The sequence below is a fragment of the Acanthopagrus latus genome, chromosome 7 (assembly GCF_904848185.1).
Source record: "Acanthopagrus latus isolate v.2019 chromosome 7, fAcaLat1.1, whole genome shotgun sequence".
In the NCBI taxonomy this organism is placed as follows: Eukaryota; Metazoa; Chordata; class Actinopteri; order Spariformes; family Sparidae; genus Acanthopagrus; species Acanthopagrus latus.
Window position 1 is genome coordinate 375,884 of NC_051045.1, and position 16,374 is coordinate 392,257.

Sequence of the window (16,374 nt, forward strand, 5' to 3'; positions counted from 1 at the left end):
AACAAGGCCTGAATCCCCCCTGACACTCCTCACACTCCACCTCTACCACTGACTCTACTGTCACACTGACAGCACCATAACTCTATGTGTTACATTAACGCTCAGCTTGAACATCCTGTTCATTTGCGCATTTTCATTTGCACATCATTTCTTGTAATTTTTCACTGCCAGCTGGTCTGCTCCTTTTATCAAAAAAACAGATTGTGTGTGTGTGTATATATATATATATATATATATATATATATTTATATTATATAGTTATATTTTCTACTTTTTAAAATAGTTTATATTGTTAATTTGTTATATTTTCACTTAATACTCATTTGATGCATGCACCAATATCACCACAACAAATTCCTCGTATGTGTAAAATCGTACTTGGCAATAAAGCTTTTCTGATTCTGATTCTGATTCTGATTCTGAATAATGTTTGGCCGAGTCACTGTAGTCCAAGTCTGCAGAAGCCCAGAGACCAAACTGATCTGAAAACATGTTACTGACATTCTCACACTTCAGACGGGGTGCAGGCTAACAGTGCTAACACTGCACAGGCTAACAGTGTTAACATCTGTGTGTGTGTGTGCGTGTACCTGCTCCTATGTAGTAGCAAGTCTTGTGCATGCGTCCTATGAAGAGCTCGAGTCCGATGATGGCGTAGATGATGATGACGAAGAGAACCAGCAGAGCAATGTGGAGCAGAGGAACCATCGCCTTCATGATAGAGTTCAACACAATCTGCAGACCTGACGGACACACACAGTTTTACACATGTGCAACAATACAGCACGCACACACACACACACACACACACACACACACACACACACACACAGAGTCCAGTAAACTCACTGGGGACTCCAGAAACCAGTCTGAGGGGCCTCAGGACTCTGAAGGCTCTCAGAGCTTTGACGTCCAAACCTCCAGGTTTCCCAGGAACGTGATGAGTCGTCGCTTGCTCGCCAGATTTATGAGTCATAGTCTCCAAGATGACGCTGAATAACCTGCATGGACAGTGTCGTTCAGAAGCTGCCGTTTGAAAACAGAAACACTCTGATGATGAGAACAGTGCAGCACAGTGTCGTCTGCTGCATTAAGGTGTGGCTGTGAATCAGGCTGGTTTGCAGATTCAAATGATCTGATATCAATTACATACAAATTGTTTTAGTCTGACGGAAATATTTTTACCAAGAGTCCTTTAATGCATCATAACTCTATTTTGAATGGACACAAAGGTTGTTTAAAAACGTTCAACCAGTAGAAGCTATTCTTTGTCCCCGTGGAGAAAGTCACCAGACTCCCTTAACAAATGTGTCAGTTTAGTGAGTTGTTGAGTTGGAGACACTTTATAAACTCTGTGAAACTCTGTCTCTGACTCATTCTGCATTATTTGGACCTTCTTGTTCATTCAGCAAATGTTCTACATGAACTTCTTTCTGTCTTTGAGTAGAAACATGGAGTCTGTTTGTCTCAGTGATGGACGGGTTTGTTTCATACAGAGCAGGAAGTGACATCACATAGTGCTGGGCAGTATGACCAAAAATGTACATGACGGTATTTTTTCCCCATGCATAATCAGGTGTTCACAGCATTTTCTACTGGCTGAGAGAGGAATTACTAGCCCCTGTTAGATAGAAAAGGCGACACATTTGCTGCAAGGTAAAGGCTGCACTCTGCCGCCCTGTCTGTCTTAAGGGAGGTTTAATATTCCTTCTTTCCCAGAAAGCACCACTGGGGTAGGCATAAACATGTGATGTGACGTGAAGCAGGAAGTTGGGCATGAATAGTGACGTACAACATATGCATCAGAAGAAATGTGGCGACACTTGACAGATTTACTTAATTATAGACTTGTGGCCCATATTCTCACCTCCTCAGTCAAACACATGCTGATGTTAAACCAACGCTAAAGGAAGCGTGCAGCGGAGCGCCTCGCGTTAGCTGCCTCAAGCAACAGACAGCTAACAGCAAGCAGGTCGAATTTTTCTTCAAAGTAAGAGCTTTACATTACACCCCACTGGAGTTTAGAACTGGGTTCCTAGCGGGGGCTTTTAATTTGAAAGTAGCGACCGTAGTAGTGAACAAGCTGACAGCTACAGAGACCGAGGAGAGCTAGCATCTCCCAGATCTCAGCGGCTTTCCAGTTGCTCATCTTGACATCCGCGGATGAAGTCATGAACTGCCATGTCTATCCTAGCCATCTTCACCATAACGTAACACCAGAGCACTACTGTTGACCCTCACCACACCTCACAGTTGCACCATGCCTGTTTAGAAGCCAACATTGAAAACGGTCCAGTCTGAAACAGTGTCGCGCAGCGCAGCGTAGTGTAGCGTAGCACTCCGAACGCTGTGTAATCAAATTCACTGGTAAGGCGGTAAATTAAAAATTCGTATCATAATGAAAATGTACATAGGTATTCGGTGTGAACCAGTATACCACCCAGCACTAAGATCACATCACAGGAGCTAACAGACTGAGACTGAACACTGATCAGATCCCTGGTCTGAACAGACTCTGACTCTGGTTATTCAGAAACTGGTGTGAATTGAGTTATCTCTTTGTCTGTTGAGTCAGAGCACTGGAGGCCGAGTGTCCCACATACAGGAGCCTCTCGTGCATCATTTCTGACTGTAAAGTGGAACAAAGTCTCCTCAGGCAGTGTTGCCATGACAACAGGCTTCATCATCATCGCCCAGAGATCGTCCCGAGTCACGTCAGCGTCCTGCGGACAGGACATTAACCAACATGGAGGACGAAGCTCAGGACCTGCAGGACCTGTAGGACTCTGTGTGACCTCGGCAGGTGACCGCCTGGTCTCTACAGGCTGAACTGAAACAAGTTGTTCTGTTTCACGTGGAGTCGGCTGCATTCAGTTAGTGTTGATTCAAACTCTGATGACATCATCAGTGATGAGCATGTTCACTACATTGCTGAGATCATCAGAGTCACACTCAGAAGATGCAGAAGGTGAATGCAGCGGCCGCTCTGATGTTTCAGGAGTCTGAGAGGAGAACCAGAGCTGCAGCAGCCCTGCAGCAAGGCAGCATTAACACCAGAGTGGTGGGTTAAATTCCCTGTTTCACTGCAAGGACTGTGGTTATGTTGTGACAGCTGAGGGTTACTGTGGGAGGGCGGATGTGCATATTTGGTGTCAGTGTGCAGCGATCACAGTCAACCGTCACAAACACTCATCACAGAAACACTGAAATGAGATAAACTGTGGCGTCGCTGGAGGGTTTTTTCCCCCGCCGACTACAAGACAGGAAGCTGCGGAGTCCACTGCAGTCACATCTCATTTACTGCTCCAACTCTCAGCACTGCTGCAACTTCACAGACACTCAGGAGAGCAACACACGACATCGGAGAGCTGAGCCCAGGGACAGGACCAGAGTCTGGACAGGACCAGAGTCTGAGGACAGGACCAGAGTCCCATCCATCAGGTCTCCAGTCCTCTTACCCTACGATGACGATAACAAAGTCGAGCAGGTTCCAGCCGTTGCGGATGTAGGAGCTGGGGTGCATCACCAGACCGTAGGCTAGGATCTTCAGGAAGGTCTCCACAGTGAAGATGATGAGGAAGACGTACTCCACTTGTTCCTGAGACAGACACAACACCATCATCACAAACAGAATAGACAGGGTTTATTCCTGCTCCCCAGAAGATCAATCCTCTTAGCTCTCTCTCTCTCTCACACACAAACTCTCACACGAGTCTCATATCGGTCCATATCGATCACTTTTATGATCTGTCCTATTTTTTTTCCATTTCTAACGATAAGGTGACAAATGGTCACACTGAACCTCTGAACCTGGCGGCTACAGTGGAGGAGTGAGGAGGAGCAGGAGGAGCAGCAGGAGGAGGAGGTGGGTTGTGTTTTGCTGTGATTGCTGCCTTCTCAGACCACAAGAAGGCCACAGGACCGGAACCACTGTGAGTCCAGTTTATAGATGAGAACCAGGGTCAACAACCGCGTCTCCGACACTGTTTACAGTCGCTCACGCGGTGACGGGCGCCACAGGCAGGATGTCTGCAGGCCATGGCGTTCTCTCTCTGTGCTGCCATGTTGGTTGAATACACATGAAGCATTTTATCAAACTGTTTTCTCTTTCAATGATGTTTCTATTTCTGATATATATTGCTATCTTTTTACTACCCAGACTGACTTAAACAGCGTGACTACAGGCGTAAATTACAACATCAAGATCTTCAACCAGTCACTCTCCCAGTTCACTGTCCCATCCTGCCTGACGTCCTCCACCATAGTCCCCCTGCCCAAAAAACCAACATCACCACTCTGAACGACTACTGGCCAGTAGCACTCACCCCTGTGGTGATAAATTGCTTTGAGAAACTGGTCCGTGGTCACATCATGTCATTCCTCCTTCCTCTTCCCACCTTTGATTCACACCAGTTTGCCTACAGGGCTAATAGATGGACTGAGGATGCCGTGGCCACAGCCCTCCATGTCCCACCTGGAGCAGCAGGGGAGCTATGCTAAGCTGCTGTTCATAGATTTTAGCTCTGCTTTTAACACCATCCTCCCCCACAGACTGGTGTCCAAACTGTAGGACACTGGAATACGACACTCCACCTGCCTCTGGATTAAGGACTTTCTGACAGACCGCTCTCAGAGGGTAAGAGTGGGCCCCCATACATCCACGGCCCTCAGCCTCAGCACTGGCTCCCCACAGGGCTGCGTGCTGAGTCCCCTGCTCTATACCCTCTACACCCACTACTGCTCCAACGCTCACCACAGCAACACCTTCGTCAAATTCGCTGCTGACACCACAGTAGAGAGGCTCATCTCGAGGGGGGATGAGTCTGACTACAGAGACGAGGCGGAGCGGTTGGCGGAGTGGTGCGGAGTTAACAATCTGCTCCTCAATACATCAAAGACCAAGGAGCTCATCGTGGACTTCAGGAGGAAGAAAACAGACATCCAGCCGCTGCTCAGAGGCGGGACCTGTGTGGAGAGGGTCTCCGACTTCCGCTTCCTGGGAGTCAACATCATGGAGGACCTGACCTGGAGCGTCCACACCACCAAGCTAGTGAAGAAGGCCCAGCAGAGACTTCCTGAGAGTTCTCAGGAGGAACAACATTCCCCCAAAACTGCTGGTGTCCTACATGGCATCCTGTCATACTGTCTGTGTGTGTGGATTTCAAGCTGCACTGTGGCAAAGAGGAAGAAGCTCACAAAGGCAGCACAGAAACTCATTGGCTGCCCTCTCCCCTCTCTAGAAGAACTTCACAGTTCAGCTGCCTCAAAAAGGCCAAAACCATCGTACAGGACACATTACACCCCGGTCACACACTGTTCAAGCTACTGCTGTCCGGCAGGAGATACCGGTCCATGAAAACCAGAACAAACAGACTACAAAACAGTTTTTATCCAACAGCCATAAGTGCATTGAATAGTGCTACTAAAATATAGTTCTTACCACTTACCTTTGTCAAAAGGGCTATGTGCAATTTTTGAATGTGGATGACTGTATGTGTGTGTCTCCTATTTGTTTTTAGTGTTAATATGCATACAATAGTGTTTATTTATGTATTTGTTTATGCACATACCTCAAATAGATTTTTTGCACTGAACAAGGACTGTACTTAAATTTGTTGTGACAGAGGAAGGACCAGTGAGCATGAATGAAAGAACACACACACACACACACACACACACACAGTTGGCGTGCTGTCACTTCGATATTCAGTAACGTGGTGAACAGTGTGTACAGTCGGACTGTAAGTGAAGGTGGAGAGTCATCATAAAGAGGACAGGGAGAGTGAGCTGAACCATCGAAGCAGAAACTCACCGATTGGATCTGATCACAGACCTGTCAATCAATTACTGGATCCATGTGTGACCTTTGACCTTTATCAGTAAGTAGCTTCACATCCCCTCCACAATAAAGCAGCTTGTTGTTTATAGACCCAGTTAATAATAACCAAACATAACGTCTGACAGCTGTTTAATAATGTGATCATCAGCTACGACTGCAACTCACCTGAACAACTGTAATAATAAAAAAAAGTCTTCATATAAGAGATTATAGCTGTTGACGAATACTGTAAATTATTAAACGTTTAAAAATGTTGTTTTATTTTAGCAGCTCACATAGTTTGGGTCCAGTTGGAGTCGCCTCCTCAGACGGATGGCAGTTCAATCTCTGTGTGTCTAGTCAGTTAAACCTAGCTTAGCATAAATACTGGAAGCAGAGGGAAACTGCTAGCCTAGCTCCATCAAAAGAGAAAAAGACATGTTTAAATACACGCACACCTGACACAGGAACACACACACACACACACACACACACACACACACACACACACACACACACACACACACACACACACTCGAGGCTGAAACGCTGACGCAACCTGCGTCTGTTCACCTCAGACACACTCAAACCTCCTTCCTCTCCTCTGTACAACTACTGCTCTTCACTCAGTCATCTACACTTCTGTTAGTGTGTAGTTGTGTAGTGGTGAACAGTGTGGTTGTGCATTTGTGTAGTGGTGAGCGGTGTGGTTGTGTAGTGGTGAGCAGTGTGGTTGTGTAGTGGTGAGCGGTGTGGTTGTGTAGTGGTGAGCGGTGTGGTTGTGTAGTGGTGAGCAGTGTGGTTGTGTAGTGGTGAGCGGTGTGGTTGTGTAGTGGTGAGCGGTGTGGTTGTGTAGTGGTGAGCAGTGTGGTTGTGTAGGTGATCTCACCAGGTCGTGGTTGGTGGAGTTGGAGTCGTCCTCAGGAAACGGTTTAGAAACACCCAGAGCGACACAGTTAGCAAAGATGGCTAACAGGATGAAGATATCGAATGGTCTGAGACACGTTAAGGAAGCTCAGCATGGACAAAACTAGAAAAGCTGTCGACTGAACAAAGTCAGTTATCATCCCAGATGATCACAGCGCTCAGAGGTGTGAATGATTTTACTCTTATATTGTCCCTAATACGGATCCTTTATAACACTTGGTCTCGCGTTACTGACATCATCAAACATGGTCTCCATCTATGTCCATAGATCCCTGACAACCACCTGAGCCCAGTGAGCTGCTTGGACCTCAACCGAACCCAACTCTGCATTTTCTTTGCCCTCAGATATGTTTGAGTATCAACAACATTGTTGGTTTCAGATCCATGGTGTGCAGATCTTTGCTCCCCGGCGGTCTCTGCACTTGATTTAACTAGTGACTCATTAACATGTGGTTCAGTCCAGAGCGCACTGAGGTGAACTGCTGTAACAGCTGATCGCAGTAAAGGATACTTCCACTCAACAATAGAGAGAGCAGCTCGTCTGATCGGATTGTTGAGTTTCAGACAATATAACGCTCTGGGAGCTCGCTGGACCTGATTACTGCCCTGGACCTGAGGAGGAAGAGTGAGCACATCACCATCATCATCATCATTTGCTAACTGTTAGCATGTTGTCTCACCTGTTTGTTGCATGTCGTTTGTTAGTGTGTTGTCTCACCTGTTTGTTGCATGTCGTTTGTTAGTGTGTTGTCTCACCTGCTTCTTGGCGTGTTGCCCTCTCCTCCTCTGTGTTCCGGTCGAACTTGTGGTCGAGTGAAGTGTGTCGGTCCTCGTCATCCTCACTCCTCCCTCGTTCTCTCCATCGAGTTCTTCATCCCACTCCTCGTCTCTCCCCCCCTCTCCTCCTCCTCCTTCCCCACACCCCTCTCCTCCTTCCTCCTCCTCTTCCTCAGCCTCACCTCCTCCCTCTTCCCCATCCACAGCTTTGGTGTAGCCATTACGACCAGAACCTGGAGACAAACAAACAGAGAAAATATGATGAGGTCACTCAGTTAACAAATGTTTCAAACAGTTGGATGATTTAGTTTGTTGGGGGTCTGTTGGGTCAGTACTCGGTGTGTGGTACCACACAATGGCCGCTCAATAGTTAATGGCTGTTGGTATGATGTCACTAAGATAAGAGTGTAGATCCTCTGACAGCAGAATCATACAACAAGCAGGGCACAGAGTTCCAAAACATGCTATTCAAATAATAAAGACATCAGGCCCAAAATAATAACGTTCATGACATTACACAACCACTGTGGAGGAAAGCTGCTGCCAATACGTTGCTAGGGTTAGCTAATGTATGATTTTAGCCTCTACAAGAGTTAGCTAAAGAGGAAGAGGAGGAGAGAGGAAGAAGAGGAGAGAGGAAGAAGAGGAGAGAAGAAGAGGAGGAGAGAAGAAGAGGAGGAGGTGACAGTTTCCAGAGGAAGTGAAAACAGAAATATTGTAGTGAACAGCTGTGACCTAGATCTGTGTGTGTGTGTGTGTGTGTGTGTGTGTGTGTGTGTGTGTGTTCAGGGTCCTCAGGTACTAACACATAAATCACGACCCAGATCTCACACTCACACTCACACACACACACACACACAGATAAACCCAGTGATGACAGCACAGTGAGATTACATGATCTCTCTCTCTGCATGCTGAGAGGAGGATCTGGTTATTATACACAGATTCAATATTTTACTGTCATGTATCATCACAGTAACAGTGTTACATACATTAGCAGCTGTAAAAACATAAAAACATTATAAAACACATCCTGTGGTTTGGTGCCAACCTGTATACTGAACATATAAGGAGTAGCTAACATTTAAAATCATCATAGAATGTTACGTTACGGGGCAAAGCTGCCACATCCAATATGGCGGCGACGTGGATATACAGTCCAGCGCTCAATGTGTACAGGTGTCTATGGGGTCGAACAGGTAGCTAGGTTTAGCACAAGATGTCTGCCTCACACTGAGGTTTGTGTTTAAAGCTGAATGTTTGTAACAACAGAAAGATAAAGACTATCTTCAGTTTTCTTTCACAGAGAAGATACTGACTGCAACAACACACACTGGCTCACACCGACTCACACACTGACACACACCAGACAGCGGGGAGGTGCAGGCTGATTGGCAGCGGACCAATCCACTGTGCCCACATGGAGGGGGATCAATAGCTAAACACTTGCAACACATTGGTTTGTGTCTTTACCTCACTCGGGTGTTTTCACTGTATAATATCATAGTGCTGGGCGGTATGGCCAAAAATGTGTATCATGGTATTTTTCAAAATTCGGTTTCGCGGTATATGAAGCTAGTTTTTTCACAGCATTTTCTACTGGCTGAGAGAGGAATTACTAGCCCCTGTTAGATAGAAAAGGCGACACATTTGCTGCAAGGTAAAGGCTGCACTCTGCCGCCCTGTCTGTCTTAAGGGAGGTTTAATATTCCTTCTTTCCCAGAAAGCACCACTGGGGTAGGCATAAACATGTGATGTGACGTGAAGCAGGAAGTTGGGCATGAATAGTGACGTACAACATATGCATCAGAAGAAATGTGGCGACACTTGACAGATTTACTTAATTATAGACTTGTGGCCCATATTCTCACCTCCTCAGTCAAACACATGCTGATGTTAAACCAACGCTAAAGGAAGCGTGCAGCGGAGCGCCTCGCGTTAGCTGCCTCAAGCAACAGACAGCTAACAGCAAGCAGGTCGAATTTTTCTTCAAAGTAAGAGCTTTACATTACACCCCACTGGAGTTTAGAACTGGGTTCCTAGCGGGGGCTTTTAATTTGAAAGTAGCGACCGTAGTAGTGAACAAGCTGACAGCTACAGAGACCGAGGAGAGCTAGCATCTCCCAGATCTCAGCGGCTTTCCAGTTGCTCATCTTGACATCCGCGGATGAAGTCATGAACTGCCATGTCTATCCTAGCCATCTTCACCATAACGTAACACCAGAGCACTACTGTTGACCCTCACCACACCTCACAGTTGCACCATGCCTGTTTAGAAGCCAACATTGAAAAGGGTCCGGTCTGAAACAGTGTCGCGCAGCGCAGCGTAGCGCTCCGTACGCTGTGTAATCAAATTTGTCGGTATGGCGGTATATTAAAAATTCATATCATAATGAAAATGTACATAGGTATTCGGTTTGAACTGGTATACCACCCAGCACTATATTATATTATTCATAATGTGTTCAGTGATACGGGTCAGTGAGAGGACAGATCGTCGTCTGTCCCAGGAGACTAAGGTCTGGACCCTCCTGCCCCCCTGACCGGACTCTCACACTGTCCGCTTCATTAAACGAACTACTGAAGGAACACAAATATATCAAAAGATATGAACAAATGAAGCCTGTAAAGTATTTTAACTGAGTTATGGGTGTAAAAGTACCAGACAATAACAGACGAACACAGAGCTGAAGCCCCACCCCTTCCTGTTCCCCTCATGGACCTCATTGATCAAACTTTTGTCCGTAGTGAAGAGAGATGATAAAGTATTGATTGTTTGAACTGTGTCATCAATCAAACACACGTTTGTCAGTTTGTCATCACACTGAAAACACGTCGTTATAGTGACGTCACAGCCAACAGTGTCGTCAGTAACATCACAGCATCATCAGTGACCTCACAGTGTTGTCAGTGACATCACAGCATCATCAGTGACCTCACAGTGTTGTCAGTGACATCACAGCATCATCAGTGACCTCACAGTGTTGTCAGTGACATCACAGCATCATCAGTGACCTCACAGTGTTGTCAGTGACATCACAGCATCATCAGTGACCTCACAGTGTTGTCAGTGACATCACAGCATCATCAGTGACATCACAGTGTCGTCAGTGACATCACAGCATCATCAGTGACATCACAGTGTCGTCAGTGACATCGTCTCCTGACTTCAACACTGTAGAGCTGCTCCTGTAAATTAGCAGCTCACAGAACTAAACCAGAACCTTTTCTGACCTAGTTGGCTCCATGTTGGTTCTGGTGATGTGTTGATGAACTCTGTAGTTGACTCACCGGGAACAACTTCAGCTCGCTATGTTTTGTTTAATGCTACACATCATTATATAACATATATATGAGTTGTGTTAGTGTTTAATAAGCTGTAGAGCTCTGAGGTCGGCTACAGTTAGAAACTAATGTTCTGATTCTTCACTGTTTGATTCTTCTGTTTTGTCATTATTCTTTTATCTGTAACTTTCTTTAATCTAAATCTTTTGACATTCTGATGTATGTTTTGTGATTCATCTTCTTCCAGGAGCTCATGTGACTCAACTCCTCACTGATGTGTTGGATTAATTACTTTATCAGATATTTTGTCAATTAAGTCTGTATGCTGTCAGTTTGTTCTATTTCCTCTCCTCGTCATAGTGTTCGTCTCTGCAGCTCTTCCTGATTGTTTCTCCCTGAAGTGTCTTTTGTCCTCAAGTGAGCTGAGGCTCTGAGGACAGGTGACGTCTTCACTGTACAGAGTGATGTGATTGTGACTTTAGATTTTTGAATTAAAGCTGCAGTCTGGAGTTTTGCCAAAAAAAGTGGTCTTTGTCAGAACATTTGAATGATACAGCTCCCAGGTCAGTCCTTCTTCCTCTCTGCCTTCTAAGCCCCGCCCACAGAGGAGAAGCCTGCCATGCACAAGCAGGCTTGTAACCATGGTAACAGAGGACACCAGATAACCAAGATGTCGCATTCAAATTAACAACAACATGAGCCCTGATTGTTCTATTTCTGATCAATACAACTAAATTACAGTGACGAGCGCCTCATGCAGATCACTGTAAATATAACAATCAATATTCCTCACATCGCTGTAGACGAGTTACCAGGTAATCATTTATGGAAAAAAAGTTTTGAGAGAAAGTATTTTCTCATAGAACATAGAGAAATACAAATTTGACATTTTTTAAATTATTTCTGAGAAAAAAAAAAACTCTCAAAATACTTTTTTTTTTACTCTCAAATATATATATATATATATATATATATATATATATATATATATATATATATATATTATATATATATATATATATATATATATATATATATATATATATATATATATATATATATATATATATATATATATATATATATATATATATATATATAAATATCGAACGTTTCTTAAAACAACATATTAATTTGATTCTTTTTGAGCAGACGGCCCTTCAGTCAGGTAAACTGGCTGTTTTTACCACATCGTCTCGTCAGCAGTGTTGTCCTACATCAGTCAGGGTTTATTCTGATGATATTCTGAAAGTCCAGTTAAAAAAGCCCACCAGAATCAGGACATAGGACCAGAGTGTGTGGAGGTGATATAATAAGAGATTTAAAAAGAGTCTTTCCTTCCACTGAACTCAGCTGGCAGCGTCCCAGCAGGTTTGTCATCCGTCCAATGAGCAGCTGAGGTTTGGTGAGCGCAGGTCACATGACTGTGGGTCACGTTGTTTCTTCCTGTGGAGGAGCTGCTTCACCCGCAGGACCACAAGAACCGACTAATTATCCCCAAATTACCCCGAGTCAGCTCACATCATCATGACAACAGGGAGAGTGTGTGTGTGTGTGTGTGTGTGTGTGTGTGTGTGTGTGTGTGTGTGTGTGTGTGTGTGTGTGTGTGTGTGTGTGTGTGTGTGTGTGTGTGTGTGTGTGTGTGTGTGTGTAGTGGGGCATCCCATCCCTCGCACACGACTCTGCATCCGCCTTGTTAACTTTCTACTTTTCGCTGCCTTGTCTCCAACTGTGTGTGTGTGTGTGTGTGTGTGTGTGTGTGTGTGTGTCACGCTGCCCTGCAGCCTGGTCCAGCTGGAAGGTCATCAGTTCATTTAGTGAACGCTGGGGCAGTTTTTTCTTCTTCACTGCTCACTTCAGAGACACAGCAGCAGAGCTGCTTTAACTGCTGCAGCACGATCAATACGTCACAGTGACTACATGACCATCTGATCATTAGCAGTATAGATACAGACACATTACAGCACATAATGTTAGTTCAGAATGTGGTCGGGTTTTAACTCTCGACGGTCACTGTTCATTCACTGAGTCACGTCATCAGACTCTGAACAGCTCAGGTGGAAAAAATGTAAAGTCGGAGCAGAAAAGCGCTGGACGCTGATCGCCAGGAGCCCCGTGGTGTCGTGGTATTGTGATGTCATGGTGTCATGGTCTCTTCCCACAGAGAGCCAAGCAAATATTTCTGCAGCCGACATTTCAAATGAAGACAAAGCAAAGCTGTGTGGAGGTGCTGCAGATCCAGAGCTTTTGGAGGAATAAACACCCAGGAGCCAACTATGTAAAACTCATGCAGACGCAGTAAAACCCTGTGATTCTGTTCTCACGCGTATTTTCTTCAAACATCTCAAACATCCTGACACCTTAAACACGAGCTGTCTGACCATCAACACAGTTCACTGTGAGTGGAACAAACGCCACCATCACCTGATTTACATGGAAAAGGCCAGAATGTAGTTCAGTGTTGGAGAAACATCAGAGGCAATGAAGCAGCTGAAGAATCATTCTGATCCAACTGACAGAAAAGTTTCATCTGGACTTCAGTTCTGTGACGCTGAGAGTTCAGAGCAGCGGACTTTGTATGAACGAGAGGCCGAGAGACACATCTCTGCTGCTTGATGATGTCATCATCGTGGGCCAGAACATCAGTACTGTCCCTGAAACTCGCTCCAGCCTAAACAACACAGCAGCCATGTCATGTGACTACAGCACTCATAGTGCCGCCGACCCGGGAGGATTCTTACTCCTCAGTTTCACATGAACATAATCTTTATTTACGTTTCTAACGATCATGCATTTATTTATTTATTCGTTCATTTACATAATGGTCATGACCAGGCATCACATCTGTGTGATCACAGATAAAAACTGCTCTAAATAAAACAGAATTCACAATAATCCCACTGAACCGGCTGTGTGAACACAGTTGGTTCTAGTACACATGGTGTTCACCATATGTATCAGAACACACATTCAGAAACCTGCATGGAAACTTTTTCATGGTTTATAGGTTTTTACATTTGGACCCTGGAGTCACATCAGGTTCTGATCCGGAGCCGTTTACCAACAGGAGGAGAGCTCAGAGACGACTGTGTATCTGATTTATCTTCACTCCTGTTGATCAGCCTGACTGTAGCAGTGATCCGGAGCTGAGATCCAGGTTCTGTTCTGCTGACTGGAGCTACAACATTAAACAGTTTGAAAGCAATGTTAATAAGTTTTCACTTTGAGGTGCTCAGAACCAACAGGGTCCAGGTTCAGGAGGCTATACTTTAAATTCTATTGTTGTTATTCTAAGAAGAGCAGAGGACCCGGTGTTGATCCGTGTGGTACCACCGGTTTACGCTGAGCTCTCGACACACTGCTGGACACAAAAACATCATCTTTGTAAAATAAGTTTGTTAATTTCGGACCTTTACTTATTGACTGCTGTTCTGTTGGACTGATCTACTTCCTCCACTGAAGTCGTGTTTGGAGGGTTTAGTGTCATTTTACAGCAGCGAAGACCATTTTGTAAATCTCCCTGTTGGTGTGTTTAAGGCCAGTGAGACGTCTCAGCGACTGACGGTCTTCTTGTCTGATGGAGAAGTTCTGATCCGTTGCCACTAAAGACTTCCTGTCAGTGCTCGTCCTGGTCAATCTCACTCTAAAGGTTTCTTTGAGGGTGAGATAAAGTTAAAATAAGCCTCGTTTCACAGACGGGACAAAAGGGCGGATTAACTCTGCTGTCACGGTAGCCAATGATGTCACGTGTACTAATGCTCATTTCCATGACAACGTTATCAGAAAGTCCGGGGAGGCCATCTTAATTCAGAGAGCAGGAAGTCTGATCCTCCGTCAGGATCAGGAGGATTAAAATGAATCGCTCTAAATGATGACCTCTGCTGACCCCGCCCCCACCGAGGTCAAAGGTCACAGTGTGACACACAGGTGTGTACCTGCTCAGTGGCTGTCAGCAGTCAGCTGGGTGAGAGACAAAACATCCACACTCTTATTTTAATAGTCCAGGTCATAAATCCTGTCATCGAGACACACAGAGGTTCCCCACCGGAGGTCAGGGTCCCTGGAGGGTCCAAGATGGAGCTACGGTGTCAAAGATCATTAAAGGAAACATCATCTCATCAACACGTCACCAGAACCAGCATGGCGCCAACTGGGTCAGAAAAGGTTCTGGTTCAGTTCTGTGAGCTGCTGACATACAGGAGCAGCTCTACAGTGTTGAAGTCCGGAGACGACATCACTGACAACGCTATTGGCTGTGATGTCACTGATGATGCTGTGATGTCACTGATGTCACTGTGATGTCACTGACAATGCTATCGGCTGTGATGTCACTGACGACACTGTTGGAGCTGAAGTTGTTCCCGGTGAGTCAACTACAAAGTTCATCAACACATCACCAGAACCAACATGGAGCCAACTGGGTCAGAAAAGGTTCTGGTTTAGTTCTGTGAGCTGCTAATTTACAGGAGCAGCTCTACAGTGTTGAAGTCAGGAGACGATGTCACTGACGACGCTGTGATGTCACTGACGATGCTGTGATGTCACTGATGATGCTGTGATGTCATTGACAACGCTGTGATGTCACTGACGACACCGTGATGTTACTGACGCCACTATAACAATGTGTTTTAAGTGTGATGACAAACTGACAAACATCGTGTGATTGATTGATGACACAGTTCAAACAATCAATACTTTATCATCTTGAGGGGAACAGGAAGGGGCGGGGCTTCAAATTTGACACAGATAATGAAACAACGTGCTGCATGTAAAACTAACATACCTAACATCATGTTGTCAACAGCTCTCCTGATCAATAACAGTTCTCCTGATAAGTAACAGTTCTCCTGATCAATAACAGAACTCTGATCAGTTCTCATGTTGTCAGCCTCAGCTCAGGTTCATCTCCTCTCTGTCAGACACACCTGTGAGTCTCTGATCAGGGCGGACTTAGCCTGATTCTGTGATGAGCTGGAGGTCTCCAGGAGGACTCCAGGAGGTCTCCAGGAGGACTCCAGGAGGTCTCCAGGAGGTCTCCAGGAGGACTCCAGGAGGTCTCCAGGAGGTCTCCAGGACGACTCCAGGAGGTCTCCAGGAGGACTCCAGGAGCTCTCCAGGAGCTCTCCAGGCGACTCCAGGACGACTCCAGGAGGACTCCAGGAGGACTCCAGGAGGTCTCCAGGAGGACTCCAGGAGGTCTCCAGGAGGTCTCCAGGAGGACTCCAGGAGGTCTCCAGGAGGACTCCAGGAGGACTCCAGGAGGTCTCCAGGAGGTCTCCAGGAGGACTCCAGGAGGTCTCCAGGAGGACTCCAGGAGGTCTCCAGGAGGTCTCCAGGAGGACTCCAGGAGCTCTCCAGGAGCTCTCCAGGCGACTCCAGGACGACTCCAGGAAGTCTCCAGGAGGACTCCAGGAGGTCTCCAGGAGGACTCCAGGAGGACTCCAGGAGGTCTCCAGGAGGTCTCCAGGAGGACTCCAGGAGGACTTCAGGACGACTCCAGGAGATCTCCAGGAGGTCTCCAGGAGGACTCCAGGAGGACTTCAGGACGACTCCAGGAGGACTCCAGG

General features: G+C 45.9%; 1 protein-coding gene across 2 annotated transcripts in view; it reads right to left on the reverse strand.

The window, feature by feature from the left end:
- Nucleotides 1–16,374, reverse strand: part of cacna1fb (calcium channel, voltage-dependent, L type, alpha 1F subunit) — a 39,424-nt gene that overhangs the window by 22,551 nt on the left and 499 nt on the right. For both annotated transcript variants that reach the window (XM_037104601.1, XM_037104599.1), the window contains exons 2-7: nt 7,502–7,755; nt 7,257–7,357; nt 6,708–6,813; nt 3,459–3,598; nt 850–1,001; nt 591–743 (exon numbers count right to left, since the gene is read on the reverse strand). In XM_037104601.1, the coding sequence (XP_036960496.1) occupies nt 591–743; nt 850–1,001; nt 3,459–3,598; nt 6,708–6,813; nt 7,257–7,357; nt 7,502–7,755 (906 nt within the window). The remainder of the gene's footprint in view (nt 1–590; nt 744–849; nt 1,002–3,458; nt 3,599–6,707; nt 6,814–7,256; nt 7,358–7,501; nt 7,756–16,374) is intronic.